Here is a 19763-nt window from a genome sequence, read left to right as displayed (position 1 = left end):
GTCCTCAGGCATCGCAGTCAGTCAGGGCAAGGATGTGGGGAACAGCACAAACTAATACTGAAAAGAAATGCATTATTTAAACGAGAAGTAGAAAACACAAAGGAATATCTTAATCACTACACAGTGGCATTTCATTGGTTTGGTAAGAAATAACTGTCCTATAATCAACAATGGTCAGTTTCTCACTGTATAGCTGGTAATTTCTCGTAAGACGAAGTGATGCGTCCTCCATACATTAAAACATGATGTCCATCCAACTACAGAAGGCTTGTGAGGTTTGTGTTGAACGTAATATAATGGTCAGTCAAGAGGACAAGATGGAAACAACATTCAAATCCATCAGTTAAGTTGGAGTTCCCTGGTCCCTCTCCAGTAGTGTTCAGTATGGAATATGACAGTCACGTGCCTGAAGGAGAAACATTACAATTTTCCTCATCCACATAAGTATTTATAAGGCCATATTGCTCTGTTTTAGTTTGGCTTTGGGAATTACATTGATAGTGTTTAAGGCACTCTATTCAGATCTTGTGCACAGAAACAAAATGTTCCCAGGTAGTCTTCCTGCTCACTTTGCTTCTTTCCTCTATGGCACAGTGCTGCATTACTGCTACTAGCATCCATTCAAACTCAATACTGACAGTCACATCTTCACCATTCATATCACACCACAGAGATCTACCATGAAGGGTGATGTCGCAAGCTGAGGGGAAAAAGGTAAATGAGGTGGAGAGACAATGTGCACTTCCAGACACTCCCCATTATTTCTGGATGGAAACAAGACGTGTGTATGCTTTGGCTGTTTGTCTCCACAGAGCTGGAAGGCATCCTCAGCCATATGAGGCTTTAAGTTTGTGGCACATTCGCAACTCTGCCAGTAAAGGAAAGAATGTGATATGCTTTTTGTCTATAGTGTCATAAAAAAAGACATGATCATATAGAAAATGATTGATGAAAAGGTGATGTGATGCAGAATTGGGCCCAGGCCTCTCTGGTTAAGGCCAAATTGAACTTGCATTTATAGTTAAGGCTTTCAGACAAAACACATGAGGAAAAACTCAAACATCTGAATAAGGTTTCTTTGATTCTGAGCATGGTAACCACAGTCTTTAGTGTTTGAAGTGTCCTCCGACATCCTGTAAAGGCTGCATAAAATCTATTTCTCCGAAGTGTGCATCATGCTCAAACTGTCCAGTGGCACTGCAGCATGCCCTGTGTTCCACCTCAACGTGAGTTCAGCATGACCACAGTGTAGGAGACACGACTACGGAACATTACATGCAGTGAGAGAGAAGGGGGGAGGTTAGGTTCATTAAAGTTATGCTTTTTCTTCCAGTCAGTGTGGCCTCCTCTCCGCTACCTCTGAACGATGTCACTGATCTCTTTGACAGACGAGAGCAGCTTGCTGAAGTCCTGCTGTGCTCCGCTGGCGCCCCCAGTGGCAGCAGGGCATATCTGCAGCTCGCGCAGGCTGCTCTCCAGTTTGTTGATGGCCTCGCGGAAGGCAAACTTGTTCCTCATCTGCTGGATGGACTCCACGTAGCTCACGCAGTACTTGGACAGGTTCTTGCCCGCCTCCAGCACGGCGCTGTGGCTACCAGTCTGCTCAGAGTTGCGTCCGATGGCGGCACGCAGCAGCTCTGTGCCCTCCAGGACCATCTCCCTGGTGATGGCAGAGTTGGGCTGGCGCTCTGGGGGCGCACGCGTCTTCCTCAAGGAGCGTCGGGTGTTCATGAGGGGGATGAAGGCTGTGGGAGAGGTCTGGTCTCCTGGGGAGGTGAGGGAGGAGAAGCCCAGGGGGCTGGAGGTGGAGCCAGACACTGAGGAAGAGGTCTTTGACGGCTGTGGTTTAGAGGAGGTGCTGAGGCTGAGTTTCTTGTGGCCCTCCAGGAGAGAGCGAGCTTGGTCACTGGGGCTGGATGGGTTGTGGGAATCTGAGGCCTTGGCTTTGGTGTCTGTGGGAGAGGGGAGCTCCTGAGTGGGGCTGCGGGAGATCTTGCCTGACTTGGCACTGGAGGGCGGGGGTGGAGGGGGAGCAGGCTTGGGTTTCTGGAACTTGCCTCTCTCCCTGGGACCGGAGGAGTCCAGGTTGTGTTTGTGGCGGCGGGCCCTGCACTCGTCCCCAGCTGCCCCCAGAGTGGGAAACACGTTGGGCTTGAGCAGCTCGGCCTGCAGGGTGCTGGTCTTGGAGCTGTCTAGCCCCTGCCCTGGAAGCCTCCTACTAAGCTTGGGCGTTAGGGTCTGGGGGCTGGACTCCGCGTCCTTAAACACCTCATCTGATGGATCCTCTGTCTTCTTGGGCAGCCGGGGTGGGGGGGTGAGGGTGCCCATGCGAGGGATGCTGATCTCTGGCTTCTCGTTGGCCCTCTTGCGGGGCAGGGCAGGCTTCCCCCCGAAGGTGCCCGAGTCAAAATGGCCTTTGTGCAGGTCGCGGGGCAGCGTGACTGACTTCCACTCAGTGCGATCCGAGCCTGGGGACATGCTGGAGGCTGAGGAGGAGCGCAGGAATCGTTTCGAGTTAGATACTATATCCTCCTCGCTGGGTGGAGTGGTGGCAGTCTTGCCACTTACACTGGGCACCACAGGCGTACACTTCTTTCTGGCATGATGCGGGGGGAACAAGGGGCCCGGGTAGGTGGGTGCCCCATTGGTAATACCCCCTGCCCCGTTGTTGTTAGCACCCAGAACCTTGTTGGGATCGTTGGTATGTGTATCACTGAAGGAGCCGTTGTTAAAGTCGTTGTCTCGGTGGTCGGGCGCAAGCCCCCGTCTCTCCGGGTGTCCGTCCATCTCCCTGAAAGAGCTGCTGCGTTTGGGCGGGGCGGGCGCCGTCTTCTTCTTCTTCTTGATGAGGTTGAAGAGGCTGTTGCGGGACTTGTCCTTGTCTTTGGGAAGCAGGCGGTCGTCCTCGTTCAGGTTGCTGTCCAGGAACGGACGCTCTTTTCTGGGGAGCATGGGAGACACGGCCACCTCCGGCTCCAGGGCGTCTGGGTGAACACACAGACATGCAAATCATCAGTTGTTTGAACAACACTCAACACAGCAAAATCACTGGAAAAAATATAGTAGAAAAATCACCAATAAATTGTCCCAAAGCTCTTTTGACATCTGTTAAATATGGGTTAAAAACACTTAAGGGTGCAATGCATTGAGAAGAGGGGTATGTTAGGTGAGTCTCACCAGGGCTGTCTCCATCTCGGTCCACGTTCCTACGGATGGTCCTGGTCTTGGTGGGCAGTTGTGGAGCCTGCTGCATGGGGCCCAGCACCACCTTCTTCCCTTTCTTGCCCAACTCCTTCTCCACCTCTGTCACATGACACACACACACACACAACAGCATCAGAGACTGTGTATTAACCTACTTCATGCTCTTATAACCCTTAAACCACTCTGGAGTACAGCACCTGGAAAACAGATGGCAAATTAACTCCTCTAAGCTGAAAGATTACTGACCCAAATATTGTCTGGAAGTGCTTAAAAGCTATTCTCTCTCAATCTGGTTTGATCTAGCACACAACCTACAGATAATACCTCAAATTGAAGAGTTATAGTTGTCTTAAATTCAGCTATAACATGTGAAATTGCGACAATATAAGGACACTCACCGTCAGAGATGCTGGACTCCTGAAACATGGTCTCAAAGGCCTGGTGGGTCTCAGCAAAGGAGGGCCGCTCGGTAGGGTTCCACTTCCAGCCTGGGAGAGAACAGGAAATGAGGTTTGGTACCAATCACAAAACTGTCTGCATGATATGAATGTGTCTGGTTATTTCACATTCAGGGATTTTTCAATATTGGCAGACATGTTTCAACTATATTGAACAAAAAGAAACACAACATGCAACAATTTCAAAGATTTTACTGAGTTACAGGGATATAGAAGGAAATAAGTCAATTAAAATAAATAAATTAGGCCGTAATCTATGCATTTCACATGACTGGGAATACAGATATGCATCTGTTGGTCACAGATACCTAAAAAAAAAGGTAGGGGTGTGAATCAGAAAACCAATCAGTATCTGACGTGACCACCATTTGCCTCATGCAGCGCGACACATCTCCTTTGCATAGAGTTGATCAGGCTGTTAATTTGGGCCTGTACGAATGTTGTCACACTCCTCTTCAATGACTGTGCGAAGTTGCTGGATATTGGTGGGAACTGGAACTTTGTCGTATACATCGATCTAGAGCATCCCAAACATGCTCAATGGGTGACAATGTCTTGTGAGTATGCAAGCCATGGAAGAACTGGGACAATTATAGCCTCCAGGAATTGTGTACAGATCATTGCGACATGGGGCTGTGCATTATCATACTGAAACATGGTGATGGCAGCGGATGAATGGCACCGACAATGGGCCTCAGGATCTCATCACAGTATCTCTGTGCACTCAAATTACTATTGATAAAATGCAATTGTGTTCGTTGTCTGTACTTATGCCTGCCCATACTATAACTGCACTGTCACAACGTTGACATCAGCAAACCGCTCCCCCACACGACGCCATACACATGGTCTGTGGATAGTGAGGCCGGTTGGACATACTGCCAAATTCTCTAAACTGACGTTGGAGGCGGCTTATGGTAGAGAAATTAACATTCTCTGGCAACAGCTCTGGTGGACATTTCTGCAGTCAGCATGCCAATTGCACGCTCCCTCAAAACTTGAGACATCGGTGGCATTGTGTTGTGTGACAAAACGGCACATTTTAGGGCACCTGTGTAATGATCATGCTGTTTAATCAGCTTCTTGATGTGCCACACCTGTCAGGTGGATGGATTATATATTATATTGACAGGGATGCCAACAAATTTGTGAACAAAATTTGATAGAAATAAGCTTTTTGTGCGTATGGAAAATTTCTGGGATCTTTTATTTCAGCTCATGAAACATGGGACAAACACTTTACATGTTGCGTTTATATTTTTGTTCAGTATAGTTAGTCATTAAGCACTCAATGACTTCATTCCAGTAGACATTAAACAAGCAAAACATGATGAAGGTAGTTCGATAACTATTTTGAAAAGCCAGGCTGTGCCATTTAGCCATAGACAGATGTATGTGTACTCACAGGCCCTCATGAGCTGGTAGACCTTCTCTGGGCAGCCCTCCGGACGGTCCATGCGGTAGTCCTTCTCTAGGAGCTCATACACCTGGGAGAGGTCTATGCCAGGGTACGGAGACATCCCATAGGTGGCGATCTCCCACAGCAACACTCCGAACGCTGGGAGTTTGGGATAACAAAGTACAGAAGACTATGTTCATGACATTGTAATCAAAATGACATAAGTAATTCTAAATATCAGAAATACATTTGTCATTGAGTTACTGTGTCATCTTCAAACTCACCCCAGACGTCAGATTTGATGGAGAACTTGTTGTAGGCCAGGCTCTCCGGGGCAGTCCACTTGATGGGGAACTTGGCCCCAGCGTGGGCCGTGTACGTGTCCCCCGTCATCAGCCTGCTCAGCCCGAAGTCTGCCACCTTCACCAGGTGGTTCTCCCCCACCAGACAGTTACGGGCTGCCAGGTCCCTGGAGCACAGAGCGAAGACAGAGGAGCATGATGTCAAAGGCAGTGGAATGTATTTTTTTAGGATGGCAATTCTCTTCTAATATCTATGTCTTTAGGTGTTGTCTGTTAGGTAGGCACTTGAGCATGAAGCTGAGTCTCAACAAGCTTGACAATTAAAAGCAAATTGGGGAATCGACAAGAGTACATAAATCATATCTTCTAGGCCATAATAAAACATGCTGGGGCAAAGTCAATCTCACAGCAACAGCGCACATATGATATTTCTGTCTGGGGGAAGGGAGGACAAATGATAGGCAAGAGTGAGGGGCAGGGGAGGTTAGTGAAAGGTAAGAAATGGGAAGAGAGAGAAACTGAGGTTAAGCTAGTGTCATGTCTCACCTGTGGATGAAGTTCTTCCTCTCCAGGTACTCCATGGCGGAGGAGATCTGCGTGGCCATGTAGAGCAGCACCACAGCGTTCACCTCCTCCCTGTTACACTCCCTCAGGTAGTCCAGCAGGTTGCCATGGGTCATGAACTCTGTGATGATGTAGAACGGGGGCTCCCGCGTGCACACGCCTGGCAGAGAGAGAGAGAGAGAGGCAGAGTTAGTCACAGCACTGACAATGGCAGTACAGTGTGGCATTTCACAAAGAGACACAATTAAGACTGAGGGCTCTAGTTAAAAGTAGTGCAATATAAAGGGAATAGGGTGCTATTTGAGATGCAGCCTGAGACATAACCCAGTAACTCACCCAGTAGCTGTACCAGGTTGGGGTGTTTGATCTCCTTCATGACAGCAGCCTCCTTCAGGAACTCCTCCACCTCCATGGTGTCCTCCTGAGTGGGTGAGAACAGGGCCAGAGGGTCAATCACACACATCAGGTGAAAATATATTCAAACAGTTAGCTACATCTACACTGCCTTCAGAAAGGTTTCATACCCCTTGACTTAATCCACATTTTGTTGTGTTACAGCCTGAATTCAAAATGGATTGTACAATATTTGCACATTATTCTAAAAACAGTTATTCAAGCTCTATCAAATTGGTTGTTGATCATTGCTAGACAACCATTTTCAGATCTTGCCATAGATTTTCAAGTAGATTCAAGTCAAAACTGTAACTCGGCCACTCAGGAACATTCACTGTGTTCTTGGTAAGCAACTCCAGTGTAGATTTAGCCTTGTGTTTTAGGTTATTGTCCTGCTGAAAGGTGAAATAATCTCGCCGTGTCTGGTGGAAAGCAGACTCAACCAGGTTTTCCTCTAGGATTTTGCCTGTGCTTAGCTCCATACCAAAAAACTCCCCATTCCTTAATGATTACAAGCAAACATATAACATGATGCAGCCACCACTATGCTTGAAAATATGCAGAGTGGTACTCTGTACTGTGTTATATTGGATTTGCCCTAAACATAACACTTTATATTCAGGACAAAAAGTGAATTGCTTTGCCACCTTTTTTGCAGTATTACTTTAATGCAAACAGGATGCATGTTTTGGAATATTTTTATTCTGTAAAGGCTTCCTTTCACACTGTCATTTAGGTTAGTATTGTGGAGTAACTACAATGTTGTTGATCCATCCTCAGTTTTCTCCTATCACAGCCATTAAACTCTGTAACTGTTTTAAAGTCACCATTGTCCTCATGGTGAAATCCGTGAGCAGCTTCCTTCCTCTCCGGTAACTGAGTTAGGAAGGACACCTGTATCTTTATAATGACTGGGTGTATTGATACACCATCCAAAGTGTAATTAATAACTTCACCATGCTCAAAGGGATATTCAGTGTTTGCTTTTTAATTTTGTTATTTTTACTCATCTACCAATAGGTGACCTTCTTTGCGAGGCATTGGAAAACCTCCCTGGTCTTTGTAGTTGAATCTGTGTTTGACATTCACTGCTCGACTGAGGGACCTTACAGATAATTGTATGTGTGGGGTACAGAGATGAGGTAGTCATTAAAAAACTATGTTAAACACAATTATTGCACACAAGTCCGTGCAACTTATTATGTGACTTGTTCAGCAATCTTTTTACTCCTGAACTTATTTAGGTATGCCATAAGAAAGGGTTTGAATATTTATTGACTCAAGCCATTTCAGACTTTAATTTTTAATTAATTTATAATTTCAAAAAACATAATTCCTCTTTGACATTATGTGGTATTGTGTGTAGGCCAGTGACCAAAAATCTAAATGTAATCCATTTTAAATCCAGGCTGTAACAAAATGTAGAAAAAGTCAAGGGGTGTGAATACTTTGATGGCACTGTAGATTATACGCATGGCTAGCTTCACATGTTTCTACATTAAACTACCTATAGAAGCGTTACAATAAGTGTGTTTGCTCAGCAGATGTCTAAAATGGGTAACCTTCTTCTGTTCTACACCAGGTGGTGGTATACTCAGCACAGTTCCCAGTTCCCATCACACCATCCTGAAACTCCACTGTTATTTTACAACTGCCTAATAACTAAGACTACAAGCAGCTAAAAGACAATATTGACAACTGCACTATTAACTACTACAAAAAAAACGAACTACTACAGACAATATTGACTACAGCACTACGTTAGGGTGGCAGGTAGCCTAGCGGTTAGAGCGTTGGGCCAGTAACCGAAAGGTAGCTGGTTCGAATACCTGAGCTGACAAGGTGAAAAATCTGTTGATGTGCCCTTGAGCAAGGCACTTAACCCTAATTTGATCCATGAGCGCTGTACTACTATGGCTGACCTTGTAAAACAACACATTTCACTGCACCTATCCGGTGTGTGACAAATAAAATGTAAAAAACACTGTCATCAACTCATTCTGATGGTTTAATCTCACTCCCTAGACTCCCAACAAACCCCCTGAGACGTGTACCTTGAGGGTCTTGACGGCCACAGTGAGGCTGTACTTCTTCCAGATCCCCTCGTAGACCTCTCCGTACTGGCCCCCGCCCAGCTTGTGCTTCATGGTGATGTCGGTGCGCTCCATCTCCCACTTGTCATAGTTGGGTGACACGCCATAGATGGTGGGCTTGTTGCGTTTGGGCGCCGGGTAGTGCAGCGTGGTGATGAGGCCATCGGCTACCGTGGAGTGGTGGTGAACCAGCTCTGCCAGGGTGTTGAATCGACTCTCAGACGACACATACAGCTGGGGAAAGGGAGAAGAGGGAAGAGACCATTTCCAGTTTAGAATCTATGACTGTTAAGCCCAAAACAGAAAGGAGATTCAATGACCTTGGGAGTGAGAGGTTGGTTGGAGCAACACCGGAGATGTGGGTTTAAATCCAGCTCGAATTACATAGACGTTAAATAGGTAACTTTACATTAAAGTGTCTAATAGATGAACACCAAAGAGGAAAGATAAATGATTCTGTAATATGAACCAACTGAACTGGCTGGATATGATAATATGTGGAAAAGCAGCACGCTCAGAAAGCATGGAGAGCAAGAAAAGCACTTTCCAGCAGCAGATGATCTCTGGCGAGAGATATTGGTCAAGGCTGACTGAACACAGTCTTTTCCATTGTCCATGTCTTATATAAGACCACAGTCCCAGATCCTGTGTTGCACTGTGGAAACATTCTGCACTCTTCATATCTTCATAAATGGATGGATTTCCAGAGTTTATAACATAATGTAAATGGAGATAATGTAAGTAGGTATTAACTGAGTAGGTAGGTCGTGAAAGAACATGACAAGAGCGGCATCCGAAGGTCTTGAACAATAAAGAAGCCTGTTCCGTTGTTCAACTACCTCACATTCAGCTTAAAGCTCCAACTTGACCACTTATTAGGGCCTGTCTCAGTAAAAACCATCCCAGCGGGAGCTCAATTTCATTAACACAAGAATCTGGGCTGATCAGAATACTGTCAATCACCCAGTCTGTGTTGTGTGGGGGTGATATGAGGAGTGTTCCACAGACAGGAGAAGTACACATATTGGGAAAGTCTGCATTCCAGACGGCTGAATGTGAGCACAGTGGGAGATAGCGGAACTGCAGGGGGTAGGGAGGGTAGGAGATTGATACTTTAACACACACACACACACACACACACACACACACACACACACACACACACACACACACCACACAACACACACACACTCACACACACACACACACACACACACACACACACACACACACACACACCACACACACACACACACACACACACACGAGACCAGTGTGTGTGTGTCATTTTGTCTACGTGTTTGTGTGCGCGTGCTGGTCTGGAACAGAGAGGTCGTTTGGAGCATTCCTCTCGTGCATGCCGTTCCACTCGCTCACCTCTGTGCATTGAGGAATGCTTGGATGCGTATGACATAGAAATGATGACAGCTGTCCTGCGGTGGAGGTGGTTTACCTCAGCTGGCCTGACAGACAGCTGGGTTAAGAGAGGGGAGAAGACAGCTGGCAGACTGACTATCCTAATACTCCTAGGACTTCTTTCCCAGTCTCCATTCCTCCTAACCACTAATAACGGTTGGTATAGCACAATAACAGGGTGTCCTAATAGTCATATACAGCCTCCTTTCCTTCAAGCGGACAGGCTTCTGCAAGGAATGATGATGCTGGTTGAGCTGAAAATATAATAGGTTGATAATTAACTATTAGGTACCGATTTTTCCACTCACTGTATTTTCACCTGGATTTGGTCCTCAGCATCTTTCAGGTACCTATTGAGGTCAGTTGTCATGAAGGAGAGGAGAGGCCATTTTAGAGTGTTGAAATGTAGGCCTCTAACCTTAACCAGTTCCAGACCTGCCGTGTCCTCTCTAAATGAGCCTTTCCCAGAGGGGGTACAGTAAGCTGCTCTATGGAGACCTCCACTAAAGCCCACTGTCTGCCTTGGCCACAGCTTAATGGGCTGTATAACCAGAGGAGCTCAGTGAGACAGTAATGCCACTTACAGCTGCCTCCAATAATCACTTAACCAGAGATAGGTAAAACCCCTGGATGTTTAGGACTTGGTGACATAGGTCTCTGGCAGTGGTGGAAAAAGTACCCAATTGTCATACTTGAGTAAAAGTACCTTAATAGAAAATGACTTAAGTAAATGTTGCCCAGTACAACCCTACTTGAGTAAAAGTCTAAAAGTATTTGGTTTTAAATGTACGTAAGTATCAAAAGTAAAAGTAATTGCTAAAATATTATTAAGTATCAAAAGTAAAAGTATAAATAATTTCAAATTCCTTATATTAAGCAAACCATACGGCACAATTTTCTTATTTTTTATTTATGGCTAGCAAGAGGCACGCTCCAACACTCAGACATCATTTACAAACGAAGCATGTGCTTAGTGAGTTCGCCAGACCAGAGGCAGTAGAGATGACCAGGGTTGTTCTCTTGATAAGTGTGTGAATTAGATCATTTCCCTGTCCCGCTAAGCATTCAAAATGTAACGAGTACTTTTGGGTGTCAGGGAAAATGTATGGCGTTTAAAAGTATAATATTTTCATAAAGTACATAAATGTAGTGAAGTAAAAGTAGCCAAAAATATAAATTAGTAAAGTAAAGATACCCTCAAAAAACGAATTAAGTAGTAGTTTCAAGTATTTTTACTTAAGTACTTAAACCATTGGTCTCTGTCTGGGCACCTTTACATATTACGATGTGATAGAGTAGAGGTAGGAGGTGTGTGTGTACTGTATATCCTCACCTTCCCGTCTGAGGCCGTGTTGATCCTGTAATGGTAGACGCGACCCTCGTAGCGCAGTGAGATAGACCTCTGCCCGGGGCTGCTCTCGCTCTCCCTGACCAGGAAGCTGCCGTTGATACCCGAGCTGAGCAGGTACTCAGCAGCGTTGCGCGACACAGGCCCATGGTACCAGCTGTGCTTCTCCAGGCTGTTGACCGGGGTGATGTAGTTACTGGGCACCCAGCCCTGGCCGTGGTTGGTCTGCGCCTCGCACCACTCCCCATTATGGTTATAACCCAGGACTCGCAGCTTCTCTCCTGCAGCACGGGTGGACATGCCATTAGGGTGAAATCAGGGGAAACTACAGGGGGATTCTACACTACATGCGAGACCTTTAAGGAGTACGGCAGGCGGTTTATATAGACACTACTCCAAGTAGATTTCTACTGGTTAAAGGAGAAACGTCACATGTAAAAGAGACTTGCTATAGAATGGTTGATTGGTTGCTATAAATGACTAGTATAGTTACTATCCTAAAGGTTCTACATTCTACACAATTGAGGCAATGCTTGCGTGGAGCTTGTGCTAACGTTTATTTCCAGTTGCATCATAGACCAACATGAAAGTGCCACATACTCACTATTCTGAGACTGGGCCAGAGTGGTTAATCCACTGTATCTAATGTAATGTTTACTCAGATTGTGACACAGGGTTTTTTCCCCATTGGTTATGGGGTTAGCAGGGTTGACGTCACTGTCTGATCCTGGTTTTAGACTCAGCATAGCGGCTCAGCATAAACTACAATTCACAAGAGAGTTTAATGCAAAAGTGTATTAGTTAATAATATATGTATTTTTAAACATTAACATGAAAACTGTACTTTTCAAATTGGAGATATGAAGGTACGATGCCAACCCAACTTGTTTAGAAAGAGGCCCTAATTGAAGCCCTAAATTTAAAAAAAATGTATAGACTTCTGTATAAAATTGACCCTTATATAGCCTTAGTGACACAAACTATTTAGATTGCCTTATTAAATAACGTATTTTGCCTTTTTATTTCCTGGTATTTAAATATGAATTTCTGCATCTCTCTCTCTCCTCTCTCCTGCCTGCTGCATTGTGTTCCAGCCGCTCCAGTGGAAAGAGCTCTTTGCGACAATGGGACCAGCTATGCTAGTTAGCAACGGCGCTAGCCGGTAGCAACAGCGCTCGTCCAATGATTTGTTTTATGTTTTAACGCTGACGCATGGAATCATTATGTTGTCCTAGCCTGTATATTTTCGACCTAGCTGACAATCAAGGAGAAATAGGGAACGGGACACAAATATGTGGATTTCCAGTCAGTCTAAACCCTCCCCATCCCCCTGAGAGGGCACTGTACCCATCTCAGCGCAGTCAGAACTTTTAAATGAAGATAAAAACACGAGCAGTTCTCACACACACACACACACACACACACACACACACACACACACACACACACACCTGTTTATCTACCGTTGATAAGGGCCGTTTTGCACATTGACCCCATGACGAAGGCAGGTCCATGACAACAATAAGCCCAGAGGGAGTATTTTCACACAGCCTGTTGATGCTCTCTGGGCTATTATGGACGGTTTTACTGTTAAACGTTTCAGAGCACAGAGACGGTTCTCTGATGGAAAACTAATGTACCCTCACAGAGACAGACTCACAGCGCAGAGCTGGGGACTGTTCCATTTCAGAGCTGGGGACTGTTCGATTTCAAGTCACAGTAGTGCAACTCCATTCCTGAATTGACAGGAATTTAGATGGAATTGATCGCAACTTTCTGTCACACATGCACTCACACACATTCTCTTACCTTTAGTTATGCTGAGAGTGTTGTCCCCACTGGCCACAAAGTCGTACAGCGCAACAAAAAGGTTGGGGTCATTCTCGCTGGGTCCGGCCAACAGGTTCTCTTTGGAGTTCCAGCGGGCAGCTTCGGTCAGACCCTGGGGCTCAAAGTCTGGTCTCTGGAGAGCTTCTGAAACACACAACAGACAGGTCCAACGTGAGAACATGTCTTTATCTATTAAACAAGTGGACATTGGGGGAAAGAGCGAGATCGGGAATTGGGAGTGAGTCGATCAGATCTGTGTTAAATAAACCAACAACTAATCAAGTCAATAGACTTTCTATCACCATGTCATAGAAACAGACATAAGAGAAAAAGACATTCTCAATGTACTGACATTTCAGTCTTCAGGCTATTCCATGGACACACAGACACTTAACACATTACAAACACTGAAGTCATTCACACCTGTATGTGTAGCCTGTTCTAATAAAAAATAATTTAAAAAAACCCACGTCACATCGAACGAACATTTCTCAGAAAAAGTTTCATGGTTGCACTATTGTGCTGGCCTGCACAGCAGCTGTGATTTGACTATGGTATTAAAGGCAGCAATATGAACTGAGATCTTTCATTAAGACCAGGCCAATAACATTGTCCATCTCTGCACTACTTACCTTTCATTTCCTGGAGTACCACGGCTTTGCTTTCAATTTCAAGACATTGTTTTCAATAACAAGACTCTCCAATAAGAGTTGACCCATCTTTGCCTGCAATGTTGTAGTAAGAAGGGAAATTCTAGCTGTGATAATCTTCCAATAAGGGCTGAAATAACACTGTTTACAGGCACTACAACAACAGATTATGCTCATTATACACAAATAATGGGAGTTTGAGAGCCTGAGAGTGATCTGGATGACACATCAATGTTACCAGAACTGGAGAGAGAGAGTTGCAGAAGAGAAGTGGAAACAAAGGAAAGAGAAAGAGAAAGGGGAAGAGATAGAGGTGACTTCATTGTGTGATGGTGACTTCATTGTGTGGCCAATTCAGCTGTTTCAGCACCTTGCGCCTCTCACCACACACCTCCTCAGCTCGGACACTGGGCCTGAGAAAGCCAGGGAGAGACTTTTGATCATCTGCTGAGGCCATAGTGATACCCGAGAGAAAGGACAGGGCTGTTGGTAGTAGGCTAACCTACTGAGTTTATGCTAAATATTCCATTCAGGAGACAGGGATGCTGTGATATAGTGAACCCTGGCAAAGCACTGATCCTTGATTGTTATGATCTTTATTTGTATCTTATGTCAAGCCAACAGCCCTGACAGAGCAATCTGGTGAAATGCAGACTGGAAGGCTATTTTGTGATCTACTGTGGGCATACATAGCGATCTACTGTAAGTCGCTCTGGATAAGAGCGTCTGCTCTTGGCCGGTAGGGATATCCTTGTCTCAGTATGTAAAAATGTAATAAAATGTATGCACTCTACTGTAAGTCGCTCTGGATAAGAGCGTCTGCTAAATGACTAAAATGTAATGTAAATGTAAATGAGAGCCACAGAGAGAGATAGAATAAATCCATGGTTACCACACACAGCTGATCGGCTGGGTGCTATGCGCTGGGGCTCTAACTGGGTGCTGGGCACAGACAGACATTAGGGATGTGCATGATGAACATTCCTGAGGAGTCTGTGATAAGAGGCATCTGAACACATTCTGCTCCCCAGCATTGAGCCACTGGTAGAGGGGCCTCCTGTTAACAGTGGATTGTGATTGCAGAGCAAGAACTTACCATTCAGACAATGAGCAGAAAGAAGGTCTCTCACTCTATAATCATTCATGACATTTGAGAATCCCTATCTTTCTAACTATAGGCTACAAGCGCACGGGTGCACATGAGGAAAGACGGCTTGATTTCTGAAAGTGAGCGGCTGAAATCAATTGAACTCCAAGGCTATGATTCAAGTCGGAAGAAATAAGCTCTTCGATTTTGGAGAATAAACATTGGCAAACGAAGGTTGCATGGTGACGAAATAACAGAGTTGGAGGAAGATAAACAAATGAGTGTACTGAGTAAGACATGAGAGGAGGAGGGTGGAGGGGACAGACTGGTGTGTGGGCACTAGAACAGCCAACCCCCCACACATGTATGTCCATTTAACTGACCACAAACACTTCTGCTCTTAGTGAGTGAAGAGTGACAGCAGACTGATACACTGCATGATAGCATAATCAGAGAGAGAAATGGAATGAGACTGAACAGGAGGCTAAAGAGAAAGAAGGAAAGCTAGAAATCCAGCAGGAGCTCGTGGAGAGGCGGGGATTACATCATATCCTGACTACATTACTGGGGGAGAGAATCCATCCAGCAGTGATGAAATATGTGTGGAAATCGAGGCCCTCTATGACAGAGATGGTATGCGTATTAGAGATGAACTGATGAGCTGAAACTAACCCCAAACACACTGACAGAACACAGGATACAGAGATTGGCCAGGTGGAGTTTATGACTACCAGTACCTCCTTGACCTCAGATCAAAACACAGTAGATCCAAACATTCCAGTTCCATGATGTAGAGCCAAGCCACGTGAGGTGAAGGACGGAAAATAACTCACGCTTGGGCGATTCTGTTGCATCACCTGGCTGTCGACAACTGTGACGGGTGACAAAGAGCTTGATGCTGGATCAAGCCTGAGATCTGGAGGTCTAACCACTGTTTGGAGATCCTATCTGGATCTGTGGCTGGTGCCGCTGTAGACTAGTTAGCTCCCCCCAGCTCTTCTGTGGTTAGGTCAAACATTGGGGCATTAAACATGAGGGTGAGTGAACCTGCCACACAGAGGGGGACAGGTGTAAATTGCTAGGATTTATTGAAGAATTTGCAACACATACTGTTGCTATCAGTAATGTCAACTGAAAGAAGAGTAAATTGGGGTTTATCATTCCTCTTGCAAATTCATTCAGTGGATATTCTTCCAGAGAGAATTGCTTCATTTTTTAAGAGAAATACAGAACACTTAATTCCAAATCAGAGACTGTTCTTTCAACATGCTTTTTGGTCCATCTTAATTTTTGTGTATGTAAAGTTATATGAAAGGGTGTGTTTGAAAGATTAATCAACATTCACTTTGCTGGAATGTGTTTTCCGGGACCATTTTACGCTATCCTGGGAGAAATGGTGGAAAACGTACTCAATTGTCATACTAAAGTAAAAGTAAAGATACCTTAATAGAGAATTACACAAGTAAAAGTGAAAGTCACTCAGTAAAATACTACTGCAGTAAGTCTAAAAGTATTTGGTTTTAAATATACTTAAGTATCAAAAGTAAATGGAATCGCTAAAATGTACTTAAGTATCAAAAGTAAAAGTATAAATAATTTCAACTTCCTTATATTATGCAAACCAGACGGCAGTTTTTTTCCCTTTCATTTACAGATAGCCAGGGGCACACTCCAACACTCAGACATCATTTATAAACGAAGCATTTGTGTTTAGTGAGTGACAGATCAGAGGCAGTAGAGATGACCAGGGATGTTCTCTTGATAAGTGTGTGAATTGGACCATTTTCCTGTCAAAATGTAATGACTACTTTTGGGTGTCACGGAAAATGTTTGGAGTAAAAAGTACATTATTTTCTTTAGGAATGTAGAAGTAAAAGTTGCCCAAAATATAAATAGTAAAGTAAAGTACAGCTACCAAACAAAACTACTTAAGTAGTACTTTCAAGTACTTTTACTAAAGTATTTTACACCACTGCCTGGGAGCATGTGACATGGGCCATTTCACAGTCTTCCATTACAAAACAATTTCACGGTTGAAACTCAATGTACTCCGGATTTCCCAGAATTCCATTAATCTTTGATTCAGGCTAATCCATTTAGCTCATCTTTGTTTCAAGTAGGGCAGAGTGTAGGCTTGGAAAATAAGTACAAGAGCACACTTTATAAGGCATTTAGTCCTAAAATACTCCATAACTCAGTTCAACTTGTCTTTGCACTTCATAACGTAGAAAAGCAATAATCAAGATGTAAATCTTAGCAAAGCGCAAAAAGGAAAGTGTAGATTTAGATTAGATCCTCTCTCCTCATAAACAAAAGTAAAACGGGCCCAGCCGGGAATCAGATTTCCTTGTATTCTCTCCACCCCCCCACCCCCCTTCTTTCCTCTGCACCGAGCCAGTGTGTCTGGCTTCCCTCTCCCTCCGCTCTCCCCCCTCCTCCGCTTTCCAGAGCCCAGGAACGACAAGAGGCTCAGAGAGCTCATCTTCTCCCTCTCTCGACCTTCTCACCTCCCTGTCCAGCACAACCAGCTCCTCTACACTGTCCTCTCCTTTCTTTCTCTGACCATCTTTGTCTTTCTCTAGAATCAATCCCAAAACAAAAACTCGCAAACCCCATGCCAACCCCCCCTACAGCAGTTCCTCAAATTCTTACCTTCCAAGTAGCAGCTGGAGGAGGACGAGAGGCCTTTCTTAGAATTTCACCCCACCAATTTCAGCAAATCTCCCAACATTTTCTATTTGCTTTCTTTCGCTTGCCACTTGAAAAAATCCTGTTAGTTTGTCGGCCCCAGTGTCCTTTGGTTTCCTTTCGACGGCAGATCAAAAAAAAAGTTTCAAATTTTTCGTGTCGGTCATGAAAGACAAAGAAACATGATTCAAAGAATAAGACAAAAAAGGTTAAGGAACAAGGATTCTGCTCTTCTCCTCAGAATCGTTGGCTGTTATTCCCTTTTCTCTCCACTCTTTCACCAAACAGAAAAGTGAACTCTGTGCTGCCAGCAAAGTCTACAAACTTTCTAGTTCCAAGCGGCTCCATCTTCTTTTTCCTCTCTGGTTTTGGTTTAGCTCCTCTCCGGAGGAGGCAGAAACGACCCAAAAGTCCGAAAGGTGCGGCTGCTGGGCACGTGTGTCAGTTGCAGTGGGCAGTAGGCAGTCCGGATGGTGCCATTCCCTCTCCTGTTCCCTGTGTGTGTGTATGTGTGTGTTCGTTAGCAGGAGAAGCACAGGGACTCACTCGTGCTACAGGCTGCCAACAAAGGGCCTCTTTCAGGATCTGCCCTGCCTGCACTGAATGACATCAGCTGTGTTGGCCCTCCCACCTCCCCCAACACACACTCAAGAAAGTGAGAGAGAGAACCACTATACACACACACCAGACAGAACCACAAACAGAAACCGCCAGTGTGCCAAACACACAGTCTCAAAAGACAGATGAAACCTCTGTTGACAACCAAAATTGAAATTAAAACCGAAAAGTCCATTCTGAAAAGTTTTCTTTGTCCTTCTGTTTGAGAGAGTCACAAGACACTTTTTCTAAAGCCCCTCCTCCAGGACTTCAAACCCCACCCTCACTTCTCCCCCTTTCTCTTGCTCGGTTCTAAAATGTTTACAGGTTAGAGAATGGGGTCTGGAAAATGGCTGGCTTTTTAAAGGCACAATAGTTGGAGCTTGGAGTAGAGAGCTATTACACAGTCAGATAACAGAGAAAAGCCCTCCCTTAACTTTTAAACTACTCAAATAAGGTTGAATTGCCCCGGGCTGTGTCAACTGGAGGTGAACTGTGATAACTGTGAAATCTAATATGTCTCAACTGATAAAATACAGACATTCATCTAAAAGAAACATGCAGGGCCATGTGCTTCTAGGGAGAGAATGTTTGGCTGTTTCTGTGAGGAACAAAGAATCTCTGGCAGAAGTCAGGCACTCTTGCGACATGCCTTTCTCTAGCTCGTTCTTCCCTCAGCTGTCTTTTTAGTGGCCATACTGAACTCATGTGTTGCGTCATACTTTAGCATCTTATGCCGTGGCAATGTTATCAACAAGAGTCACTTGAATGAATAGGCAATTAACAGGCACAACCATGCAGTTGCTCCAAAACCAGAACATTGACACAATAAAAGGTGCAGAGGTAATTGTGTGTAAATGAAGTGTTACCACTATAGACGGAAGGCAATACTCAATATAGTCATAGACAGATAGACTTGTGACTTCAGTCGAGACCAGTATCCCTAAAAAAACAGCAGGTTATTCACTTCCCTTTATGCAGATGCTGTGTGTGTGTGTGTGTGTGTGTGTGTGTGTGTGTGTGTGTGTGTGTGTGTGTGTGTGTGTGTGTGTGTGTGTGTGTGTGTGTGTGTGCGTTACCTCTGCAGAGATCAGAGGCACACTTCAGCGGGTGACTCCAGACTGGCTGGAACCTTAGATGTGTCACTCCACAGCCCAGAAGCACACTGATAAAAGGACTGAATCAAGGCCAGGAGCCTGTTGCTGTTGCTATGCCAGTCTATGAGGTTGTTATGCCAGTCTATGAGGTGTGAGTGCAGCAGTGTTGAAGGTGGTAATATGCCACCAAGAAGACAATAGGATTCTCCTAATGAGAGAGAAATATTCACAACTTTATTTGTTTACTGACAAAATAGTCTAACATTCTATGAGATCCTCAAATCGGATGGAAATCCATACTTCAATCTCTTGGACATTAAGGCTACCCAATGGACTGTGGATCTAAAAGGGTCATGGGTTTGAACTGGGCATCTTTTTCATTCAAGTTACTGTATCTTAACTGTGTGACTAATGTCGGGCGTGGAGGGGGATGACATGTAGGCATCCTGACACATGGCGTTGCACTAAGTGATGACCTAAGTGCCCACAGCATCCAGTCACATGCCAACATCATCTCAGCCTAGCATGGCAAACATGTGCGTTCCTCTCACCCACACAGTGCCTGCACAATAATCAAAGAGAAACGCACCCGCATCCTCCATCGCCCCGAAACCCCATTAACTCACCGCAGTCACTG

The 19763-nt window shown here is 44.9% G+C and overlaps 1 protein-coding gene across 1 annotated transcript in view; it reads right to left on the bottom strand.

Moving 5' to 3' along the window:
* Positions 1–759: 759 nt before the first annotated feature.
* The window catches only part of LOC111961611 (tyrosine-protein kinase ABL1), a 64652-nt gene continuing 45648 nt past the window's right edge, over positions 760–19763 (bottom strand). Inside the window, exons 2-11 of the mRNA XM_023984009.2 lie at positions 12987–13151; positions 11163–11458; positions 8375–8647; positions 6264–6348; positions 5910–6087; positions 5346–5530; positions 5068–5220; positions 3603–3692; positions 3178–3303; positions 760–2984 (exon numbers count right to left, since the gene is read on the bottom strand). Coding sequence (XP_023839777.1) covers positions 1354–2984; positions 3178–3303; positions 3603–3692; positions 5068–5220; positions 5346–5530; positions 5910–6087; positions 6264–6348; positions 8375–8647; positions 11163–11458; positions 12987–13151 — 3182 coding nt within the window. The 3' untranslated portion in view covers positions 760–1353. The remainder of the gene's footprint in view (positions 2985–3177; positions 3304–3602; positions 3693–5067; positions 5221–5345; positions 5531–5909; positions 6088–6263; positions 6349–8374; positions 8648–11162; positions 11459–12986; positions 13152–19763) is intronic.

Source organism: Salvelinus sp. IW2-2015, linkage group LG4q.1:29 (assembly GCF_002910315.2).
Source record: "Salvelinus sp. IW2-2015 linkage group LG4q.1:29, ASM291031v2, whole genome shotgun sequence".
NCBI lineage: Eukaryota > Metazoa > Chordata > Actinopteri > Salmoniformes > Salmonidae > Salvelinus > Salvelinus sp. IW2-2015.
This window is presented reverse-complemented; position numbering and strand designations above follow the sequence as displayed.